Source organism: Muscardinus avellanarius (genome assembly GCF_963383645.1).
Source record: "Muscardinus avellanarius genome assembly, chromosome: 12".
Taxonomy (NCBI): domain Eukaryota; kingdom Metazoa; phylum Chordata; class Mammalia; order Rodentia; family Gliridae; genus Muscardinus; species Muscardinus avellanarius.
Window position 1 is genome coordinate 62441117 of NC_137798.1, and position 11792 is coordinate 62452908.

At 33.8% G+C, this 11792-nt stretch overlaps 1 protein-coding gene across 1 annotated transcript in view; it reads right to left on the minus strand.

Annotated features, from left to right (window-relative positions):
• EXOC5 (exocyst complex component 5) overlaps positions 1 to 10951 on the minus strand; it is a gene marked incomplete at both ends in the record, with an annotated part of 47187 nt that extends 36236 nt beyond the window's left edge. The window contains 4 exons of the mRNA XM_080707154.1: positions 5474 to 5668; positions 7597 to 7744; positions 8913 to 9007; positions 10946 to 10951. Coding sequence (XP_080563280.1) covers positions 5474 to 5668; positions 7597 to 7744; positions 8913 to 9007; positions 10946 to 10951 — 444 coding nt within the window. The remainder of the gene's footprint in view (positions 1 to 5473; positions 5669 to 7596; positions 7745 to 8912; positions 9008 to 10945) is intronic.
• Positions 10952 to 11792: the final 841 nt, after the last annotated feature.

An 11792-nucleotide genomic window follows, 5' to 3' on the forward strand; every position in this document is an offset into this window, starting at 1 on the left:
TAAACTTTGGTAAGAAGTCTATTATTCTTTAAATAAAGATATTATGCTTATTTATGTAAAAGTATAGGGAAGTTATATAATGTTCACTTTTTCAAATTTCAAATTAGTATTAACTTTTATTTTGGTATAACTTTAATAAGTGTTTCATGATTCATTTTCTTACATTAAAAAAGAAAAAGATTAACAAACTTGAAAGAAGAGCTAAGAACATTAGTATAGATTTTTCTTTTTATTTATTCATTTATTTATTTATTATTTATTTATTTTATTGGTACACTATAGTCTCACATCATAATGTGGATCATGTTGACAATGGCATATATTCACACAGTCCTTGATGTCCCCTCCACCCTGCTTCCCTACTTCCCTCTCTCCCGATACTGAATGTCCAGGTTAGTATAGATTTTTCTAAGCACTTAAGTGAACCCTTGCAAGCAACTGTGGATAATAGAAGGGTCCAATCCTGCTTTTTACTCCAAATGACAGCAAATATATAGCATTTCTCTGTCAACTATCTCCTTTCCTATTCAACAGGTCACACTACCATTTTCAACTGCCAAACAGCCATTCTAACCTGCTGCACGTGGGCATAGGTGTCACTGCATTATCAGGCTTCATCATGCCATTGAGTTGTAGTAGCAAAGTCCATCATTTTCTCCTTACCAAACCCCCTTCAGAAACAACATACCCGGCACACAGCCAGCTCTATTTTTCCATCAGGAGTTTGATCTTTTTTTTTTTTTTTTTTTGTGGTGGTACTGGGGTTCCTGGAAGCCCTTCTACCTCCGGGCTACATTCCCAGACCTATTTTATTTTTGGAAACAGGGTCTCTTAAGCCAGCATGGCTGGCTTCGAACCAGCGCAATCCTCCTGTCTCCGCCTCCCAAGCGCGGGGATTACAAGAGTGCACCACCACGCCCGGCTTATTTTTTCTTTTTAAGAAACTGAAGTAAATTGTTAGAAAACTTTAATGTAGTTTAAGTAGTATAGCAATAAATAATACTTGTTTTTATTGAATCTCCACAGCTAATCATTCTGCAAAACTTGTTTAAAGCACAAGTTAGCCCTTAAGATTTTTATATTTACTTAAAATACACTACAATAATAAAAAAGCTATCCAAATTAGGAGTTAATAATTTGCTAAATCTGTTATTGATACTAGAGTCAGCTGAGAGACTACTCAAACAAACAGTTTTAAAGAAAACTGGAACCAGGTGGGTATGGTGGTATACACCTGTAATTCCAGAACTTGGGAGGCTGAGACAGGAGGATCACAGGCTCAAGGATAGCCTCAGCTAGTAGTGAGACTCTTAGCAAACTAGCAAGATCCTATTTCAAAACAAAAAAATAAAATGGACTGGGGTGCACCTCTGAGGTTGCATGCCCCTGAATTTAATCCTTAACATACACACACACACAAAAAGATAACCAGTGCAACGAGGAACTATCCATATACAGAATAAGCTACTATTACTAGGGAAAAAAAAAAACAAAACACAAACAAGCAACATATATATGCAGGGACAAAGGAAAACAAAGTGATTTGGCTATTATTTTGGAAAGAGGATGAGAAAGTTTTGAAATGGCCAATAAATACATAAAAAAATGCTCAACATTGTTAGCAATCAAGGAGATGCAAATCAAAACCAAACCAAAGCCGGGCGTGGTGGCACACGCTTGTAATCCCCGCACTTGGGAGGCGGAGACAGGAGGATCGCACAGGTTTGAAGCCTGCCACCCTGGCTTAAGAGACCCTGTTACCAAATAAAAAAGTATAAAAAATAGGTCTGGAAGTGTAGCCCAGAAGTAGAAGGGTTTCCAGGAACCCCAGTACCACTAAACAAACAAACAATAAATGCTGGCAAGGATGTGGGGAAAGAGGAATTCTTCTACACTGTTAGTGGGATTGCAAATTAGTTACAGCCACTGTGGAGAATAATGTGGAGATTCCTCTGAAAACTGGGAATGGATCCACCATATGATCCAGCTATACCACTCCTGGTATCTTTCCAAAGGGTCTGAAATCAGAGTATTAAAATAATATATGCATATCCATGTTTATAGTAGCACAATTCATACCCAAATTATGGAATCAACCTAGATGTCTATCAATAGGTTAATGGATTACAAAATTATGGGAAATACACACAATGGAATTCTACTCAGCAATAAAGAAAAAAATTACATCATTTATAGGAAAATGGTTGGACCTGGAGAACATTATAGGTGAGATAAGCCAGTCAAAGAAAGTGAAGGGTCATGTTTTCTCTAATACATGGATGCTAGGGAGTAATTTGGATAGAAGAGAGACTTTAGATAGTAGAGAGGAATCCAGGGTAAAGCCCACCAAGCCCTGTGTGCATATATGTCACTCACTGTGAAATGCATTATGATGTGAGACTATAATGCTCCAATAAAGGTGTAAAAAAAATGTCAGGGGCAAGAAGAAAAGTCAGATCTCTTTAGCTAAATGGCTTATATTCCTTTCTTTCCACTGAAAAGGTAACTGGCATAAAATCCATAGCTAGAAGTTTATTGATAATTGACAATCTTATACGATATATGAGTTCATAAGTGTCATTAACTATAATAGTACCCGGTCTGAACTGATTCTTAATTAGCAAACAGTAACCCAGAACTTGTAGGAGAAATGAAAGAAAAACCAGACAACTGAGAGAGGAATGAAGTATAAAAGAAGGAATATAGGGAATAAAAGAAAAAGGTATCAGGAAAAAGTGAAGCAAAGTGAGAGAAAATTTTAAAAATTAATTTATTCTATATATCTCTTTGTTCCTCCAAAATTAAAGATGGCTGAGTAGCCAAGTGAATGAACTAGCGAGAATATAAAGATTTTTCTTTCAATTAAAATGTCAAAAATTAAGAGACAAAGATAACCAAGAACCACCTAATTACCTGAGGGTAATTAGTAAGTTTAAAGAAAAGTGTAAACATATAAATGGTATAAATGAGTTTAAAAATAATATCAGTCAATCTAAAACATATTTTTCTTCAAGATTCTAAATGACTATCTTGGTTCCATTCAAAATAAACAGAATAACTCACTGGGTAAGGCATCTGTATTTTGTTTAGAACAGTACATAGATATGCTATACAATCAACAGGTATAATTCAGAGCAATCCAAGTACCAGACTTCAATTATATCCTATTTTTATATGTAAACAGAATTTGTATGTTACAAATATTTTCATAATATATGATGCTTGTTTATAATTAGAAAACTTATATTTTATAAACTATCCTGAAACCCAGTGCAGTGTTCATGCCTTATATTATTATATATACTGTCAATTTTTTCATTGTCATTTTTCTTGATGTTAATCTTATCAGTATTACTTTATACTTCAAATATAAATTCTTTTTTTCTTTTCTTCATGGTACTAACATTGGACCCAGGGCCATTCTACCTCTGAGCCATACACCTCCATTTTATTTATTTTTTTTTATTTTAAATTTTTTGGTGGTACTGGGGTTCCTGGAAGCCCTTCTACCATCGGGCTACACTCCCAGACCTATTTGATACTTTTTATTTGGAAACAGGGTCTCTTAAAGCCAGCAAGGCTGGCTTCGAACCTACGTGATCCTCCTGTCTCCGCCTACCAAGCACGGGGATTACAAGCATGCACCACCATGCCCGGCTTCCATTTTATTTTGAAACAGGATCTCACTAAGTTGTGGCTGGTCTTGCAGAGTTGCTGAGACCATCTATGAACCTGTGATTCTCCTGTCTCAACCTCCCAAGTGCTGGGATTATAAGCAGTGACCACCACATCCAGCTTCAGATATAATTCTTAAAATTCATTCTTTAAAATAATGTCTTTTGAGGAATTATCTAAGCATATAAAATCATTTTTCAAAGATATTTAAAATTATCCAGACTTGGTGGTGCACCCTTGTAATCTCAGTACTTGGGAGGCTGAGATAGGAGAATTACAGGTTCACAGCCAGCCTCAGCAACTTGTGAGGCCCTCTGCAACTTAATGAGACCCTGTTTCAAAATAAAGAATAAAAAAAAATAGGACTGGAGATATAGCTTAGAGGTAGAATGCTTCTGGGTACTATCCACAGTTTTGAAGGAAAAAAAATATTTAAATTATCATTTCTGTAACCCTATGGTGTCTAACTCAAAAAAAGTACTGCTTAATTCAAAGTGAATCTCGATAATACCTAGCTTTTTTTTTTTTTTTTTTTTTTTTTTTGTTGTTGTTGTTGTTTTTTCGTGGTGGTACTAGCAATGGGACCCAGGAGCATTCTACCTCTGAGCAACATCCCCAGCCCTATTTTTTTTTTATTTTTTATTTTGAAACAGGGTCTTACTGAGTTGCAACGGACCTCACTAAGTTGCTGAAGCTGTGTGAACTGTGATCCTCCTGTCTCAGCCTCCTTAATGCTGGGATTACATGTGTGCACCACCACACCTGGCTAAAATTCAAAGTGAATCTCAATAATACTTAGCTTCTAATATTATGCTTCTAATATTCTAATAATATATTCAATATATTGAATATACTGTATTCAATATGAATGGTCAATGTTATAATGAGAATATACATATGTATGTATGTATGTATGTATACACACACACACACACACACACACACATATATATATGATCCATAAGAATATCCATTTTTTTCATGCATTTGTTCTCCTGAGGGAAAGAAAGCAAGCTAAATTTCCTAATTTCGAGATTATAGAATAGCCCATACCATATATCCTTAGACCAGGATTAGTTCTATGAAAGGGATTAACATAAATAATTCAAACTTTTAAAATTCTCTTTGATCCAAACTGCTTTAATTCTCTACAAGAGATCTTTATTCAAGTAATAAAGACTAGAAGCTCTCAATTCCTTTGTAAAAAGACATTTCAACTTATGAACAATTTAAGTCAGATCACCCTACCCATCACCCAATACTGTATAATTACTTAAGACTATAGAAATTCTATTAATGTTAAAAGTCAAACATGGTAAAGAAATACTTAGGAATATATTTATTTCTTTTTATTTTTTTGGTGGTACTGGGGTTCCTGGAAGCCCTTCTACCTCCGGGCTACACTCCCAGACCCATTTTTACATTTTTATTTGGAAACATAGTCTCCTAAGCCAGCATGCGCGGCTGGCTTTGAACCTGCGCGATCCTCCTGTCTCTGCCTCCCAAGCATGGGGATTACAAGCGTGCGCCACCACGCTTGGCAGGAATATATTTATTTCAACATTTCTAAACCACATATAATTTCATAAACAAAAGTCAATGAACCATTAAAAATTTGAATATCAATACTTTATCAGCAATCCACAGGCAACTGTATTAGATTACATTTCAGAATAAAAACATTTAATAAGTAAACAACTCTGTGATTTGAAGTCTGACTCTGGGAAGTGGTAATTATAGCTCATAATTAGGGCACTGCTATTAATGTAATTTGTTTTTATTCTCTGACAGTGCTTACCTTTTCAGAATTTGTAAAAACATCGGATTTCAATTCTCCATCTAGAAACTCATTAAAGTATTTCATCAACTTCTGAGCCTCTACTGCCCGTTGTCTAGGTGTGTTTACCCCCTCCAACTGGTCTCCAAGGTGACAGACTTTGGTTGCTACATAGCTAATGTGCTCATCTAGTTCTTGGAAATGTTGGAAAGCAACCTAGAAAAAATGTGCACAAGCATAAAATACAATCAGAGAACTAAATTTATAATTTAATACACACAAAAATTACCAGCAAAAGATAATGGTAGAGCACTTGCCTAGATGGAGCAAGGCCCTTGGTATGATCCCCAGGACATAGAAATTATATGAGAGCTACAATAATAATTTATATACATTAGCATGACATGATCTGAAAATCTTTTAACCAAGGTGTAAACTATTATACCTTTAACTATTAAAATGAGCCTATTTATCATGGACATATTTGTTAATCAACAAAACAGCAAGGCTACTACAAATCCTGTTTAACAAAACACCCAGCACGAAAGAGCCCTATGTAATGACTCTGAAAACAATGAACTAAGTATAAAAGGATCAGACATCTGAAGAACCTTCTTGAAAAGACTAAACACTTATTTTAAATATTTAAAAAGAGATGTCAAGGAAGAGGGCACCAAACACAGATTAAATGTATAACATTTACTTTCAATAAAATAAATAAATAAATAAATAAATAAAATAAAAATAGCTGAAACTGAAAATAAATAAAATAAGTTATGAAATAAAATGAAAAAAAGAGATGTCAATACTATATATGGTAATATAGTTCTTTCTAGTCCTAAAAATATAAAAGATTATAGCAATTACTCCAAAAAAAAGACATATTACTTCCTTAAATGTTCTTTGCTTTCTCCCAGGGTACACAGATTGTCAATGGCAGAATTGCTGATAATTCAGTATGCTACTTTTGTTCTAAGTTTAAATTGAAAAAAGAAAATGCCATAAACATTTGTTGAGGATTTCCTCTGAGTTAGATACTATTTTAAGCATACTTAGAATATTATGTATTTATTTATTTAATCCTCACAACAACCCATTTTACAGATGAAAAACGGGGGCACAGAAGGTTAAATTGCTAGAGATTATATATCTAAGTGGCAGAGCTGCAATTCAAACTCAGGCATACTGGCTCTAAAGTCAGCCTGCTTAACTCTGAATACTATTACTGCTGCTACCAAGGGAAAAACTGCATTGTAATAGTTGAAAACCATCACCATAACACATTTTGTGAAAACACAAGAACACATTTTCTATCTTATTTAAATTACTAGTTTCCTTAATTAAATATTTTCCCATAGCCATATATGCGTAAGGGATGGAATCTAAATAAATAAAATTTTACCAGAAACCCGGTTGCTAATCCTAACACTAAAAACAAATGGCCCCTGGGAGGCAGCAAAGTTCAAGAGTATTCTTCAAAGTACACTTGGAAAAGGTAATCACATTTCAGATTAGACTCAGCCTATGAGAGATTCAAAGACTTCAGATTAATTCTAGGGCCTAAGAGTGACTGAGAAGGTTGACCTACTTAGCTCTAGGGCCAGTCCAGTGGTTTGGTTTTACTCCAACATAGACTAAAGCAAAATTCTACATCCACTTTTCCCATGGTTACACTAATGAATTATCATTGAGGCATATATATTTCATGACTTTTGTGAAACTTCCCAGACCAGGTTTCTATAGAGAAAAACCTGATTCAGGTCTGATATAACTTTGTTTTCTGATTAAAAAGAATGCAAATGACAACCTAAATATCTGTTCTAATAGAGTCCCTATAGGTATAGGTCTACTGAGGGCTCATTCTTGAGAGTTTACATTATTAGAGGTAGAACAAGAACCACACTAACCTGGACACCACTCTATCCTATCCTAAAAGGGGACTGTGACCCCAAATCAACACTCAGTAAGAAGCTTATGCCGAGGGTACATGATAATAATTCGTTAATATTTTATCCTGTGGAACTAAGAGAAACCTCAATAGTTACTATAATTTGACTTGACTTTTTTTTTAAGAGCTCAAAGCTGAAAGTAAATAAAGATTTTGTAGCCTATATAAACTGTTTATTGTTTAGCTAAATGTTTACCTGATTGCTTTTCTGGAGCTCTTGTACCTTCTTGGCAAATTCCTTGGCTTCCTTCTGACACTGTTGTTCTAATTTCTCTACTTTCCTCTGAATCCTTTCATCCATTATTTGGAGTTCTTGAATATGATTTACAAATTCTTCTAATAATCTAATAGAAGAAAGTTAGAACATGTATCAATCTATCATTAATCAAAAGGAACTGATTGGTTCATTTTTAATTGTAAATAAGTCTTAATCAGAGTTTATTTACTTATTTATTTTTTGCAGTACTGGGGATTGAACCCAGGGACATTCTACCTCCGAACTATACTCCCAGCCCTGTTTTTCATTCTTTATTTTGAAAGAGGTCTCACTAAGTTGCAAAGGGCCTCACTAAGTAACTGAGGCTGTCTACAAATCTTGTACAATACTCCTGTCTCGGACTTCCAAGTGCTAGAATTATAAGTTTGCACCACCACAGAGTTCTTTGAAATAGAAATAATCAATGGTAATTTTTACTATAGCATCTTGCTAGAAACTCCTTCAATCTATTCACCATGTTTTCTATAATGTCACAATTTCTTCTTTCCTTTGTCAAGGCTGGCTTTCAAAAACACACAACAGTTGTAGCCAGTTTTTATTGGCTTTTCAATGGATTACCTTGGAAGTGAATGAAAATCTTACCAAGATAACCATTTAAACCTCTATAACAGAAACAAATTTTATAGCCTATTTATAACAGTCAAGAAAGTAAATGTACAATATACAAATAATATCACAACTTTGATCCCCCAATTTACTGCTACTGTACCTAGAAAATATGCAACATGTTTTTATTTCAAAAGGATAACCAACCCTTTCTAATTTATTACTATTCAGAGAAAATATTAAAATCTTATTCTCATTAAAATCCCATCCCTTATACCAGTCAAAGTAATTCTTCAAAAGAAAAGTAATATAAAAGAAAAAACACAATTTCATATCTCTGATGCTCTGCTTGCTTATACTGTTTTTTTTCTTTTCAGCCAACTGTAAACTAGTATCTTTTTTTTGCAGGTTTGGGGATAGAACCCAGAGACATTTGACCTCCGAGCTACACCCCCTGCCCAATTTTTTATTCTTTATTTTGAAACAGGGTCTCACTGAGTTGCAGAGGGCCTCACTAAGTAGCTGAGGCTGTCCACGAACTGCAATCCTCCGGTCTCAGCCTCCCAAATGCTGGGATTACTAATATCCCTTTATGAGTGTTGAAGGAATTCTAACAACCATTTCTATTCTAAACATAAATCTAGGACTGGATTGCAGCTATGAAAAAATAAAACAAGTTTGTACTTCACCTTTTAGGATCAAAAGCTTCAGGTCCACCTCTAGAACCTCCTCCTGGAGTTCTCCATACAAGACGTTCAATATACTCATCTGCCACAAAAGGCTCCTGAGTTAATAAAATGAATATGTTTTGGCAAAGTTTCATAGAATATAACAATATTAATTACAAATATTAAAAAGTCTTACTATCTTAGAACCTAAAATGAAATTAAATTTACTAATTAAGTGTTTATATTATTAAAATGCACAAGGGTTTGTCAACTTAAAAGATTCAATAACAAAATAAATTTCTTAATGTAAATTAGGATATTAAAATATTGGAACAGTAATAATAACTATTTGGAACAACTCAATAGAAAATGAGCAAAGGACACAACCAGGCAATTTATAAAAATACAAATGCTCAAAAAACATGTGAAATATACAACCTTACTTGTAATCAGATAAGGTCAAATATCACTGTCTTTGAAACCTGAGAAATCCTTTGTGAGTTGAAATTTGCACACATTACTTTAAGAAACATTAATAGGTATGGGTCTTTTTGGAGGACATGGGTATTTGGTAATATCAAGCGTTACAAATGTTCAGATCAGGAATTCCACTTTTAAAATTCTAAGAGAAGAATATATATGAACATAGAAATTTTGCAAAATACTTATTGTACATTATATGTAATACTAAAAATTGTTTGCATATTCAACAAAATCATAATTGACAAATTATTATAAACTTTTTAGAAGAAAAACTATTAAAAACATGAAAAATAACATTTAGTAAAATGAGAATAAAATGCTAATATACAATATCTGATGAAAAAGGTTACTAAATTTTCTTGAAAAGTGTTATTTTAAGAAAAGGACATAAAAGTCAAATAAAAAAGTAATCATTCAAAATGTTTATTCACTGATAATAAATTTTTAGAACTATTCCTCTTTTATATACCTTTATACTCCTTATTTTATTCAAATAAATACCATATATTGTCTCCCTGCATATAACTTAAACTGGTAGCATTTGCTGTTGATTCCAATTTGAATTTTTGTATCTGTAAAATTTTCATTTAATTATATTTATAAAACATATTTTCACTGACATTCACTGAATAAAAAATATTTCCAGGGCCAAGCACTGTGTTAGGTTTAGAATAAAGACATGTATAAAACACAGGCTGTACCATTAAGAAACTCATAGTCTCATAGGAAAGAGATATAAAGAATGAAATAATGTAAAAATGTGTTCACAAACTGAAGTATTAACATTGCTGAGTGAGTTCTTAACTCAATTAGAAAATTATGGGATAGAAATAAGTTGTCCATTAATTCAGCAAATATTTATGAAACCCTTACTATGTTCTAGTGACTGTGGTAGACACTGAGAATACAGATGTAAATTCAATAGACAGGATTCCCTGCAAAGCCTCATGGAAATGATCTCAGTAGGAATGTCAATTAAAAAAACAATCACAGAAATAACTAATTACAATTTAGATGTATTATGTAATGGTCAGAAAAGTCATAGATGCTTCAATAGAATATAACAGAGAAACAGGTGAGAAGAATAAGGGAATGAATAGAAGAATAGTCAGGATAGGTATTGTGACAGGCAAACTTTTTTTGTGTGTGGTACTGGGGCTTTTCTATCTCCGGGCTATACTCCCAGACCTACTTTATACTTTATTTGGAAACAGGGTCTCACTAAGTTGCTGAGAGCCTCACTCAGTACCTGAGGCTGGCTTCGAACCTGTGTGATCCTCCTGCCTCAGCCTCCCAAGCGTGGGGAATACAAGCGTGCGCCACCACACCTGGCTGTGACAGGCAAACTTTCTGAGGAAATGACATGTAAGCTGAGACCTGAAGGAAGAAGAAAACTCAGCTGGACATAAATGAAACAAATGGTTTTCCAGACCATTAAGGAAAAGGAAAAATAGAACTTAACCCATTAGAGGAACTGAGAAGTAAACAAACAAACTGGATCACAGGAACCACACAGAAAGATCCATAAAGGGATGACAATTAAGACCAACAGATGATAACCATGTCCTTACCATCATCACACTGGAATGTGAAACAATGGTTCACCAGTCCCATGTGGTGAAATGAAGGAATGAGAGGATGAATTTCAGTCAAAATAAAAATAACCATCAGAATAAGATGGGAATACCCTAAGAACAGCAGCACATCACACAGGTTCTTCACATGCACTATCTCATTTACTACTCTCAACAATACCCTAAGGAAGGTCCTATTTTGTCCCCACTTTACAATGAGGAAACACTGAGATACTGAAGCAGTACTGATACTGCTTCACTCAAGAAAGCACAAGCTGTATGTTGTAACTCTGAGACTTAAATCACTGCATTACTAACTGTGAAGTAAACTATATGGCAAGTTTTGCCAACTCCAATTACTTCCTTGTGCTTAGAAAGTTAGGTGAGTGAGGTTAGTGGTATAGCTAAAAAGGTGGAAACTGTCACACAAATGCACATACAAATCACTGATTTTGCCTTTTAAATTTTTACCATATAATATTAATCATATGGGGCAAATCAGTAATGCAAACTAGTAATTTTACTAGATAGCGGATAAACTGGGACAAATTTTATTAGAAAACCATATAGTCTATATGACACTAATCACTAAAAAAGTCAACAACCAGAAAGAACATAAAACAATTTGAGTAGGTATTAAAATTTTTAGACTCTTATACATTTTACTATAAAAGCTTCTTTGAGAGTGGTCAAATAACTGAAAACCAGTAATCTTATTAATCCTAGTTATCTCATAAAACTTGCACTTTAGGACAGTTACCTGATATAATCAAGACATAAAATGTAAACAAGATTGCTATCTACTTTAAAAGTAAAAGTTCAATTTATCCATAAGTGCTGACAT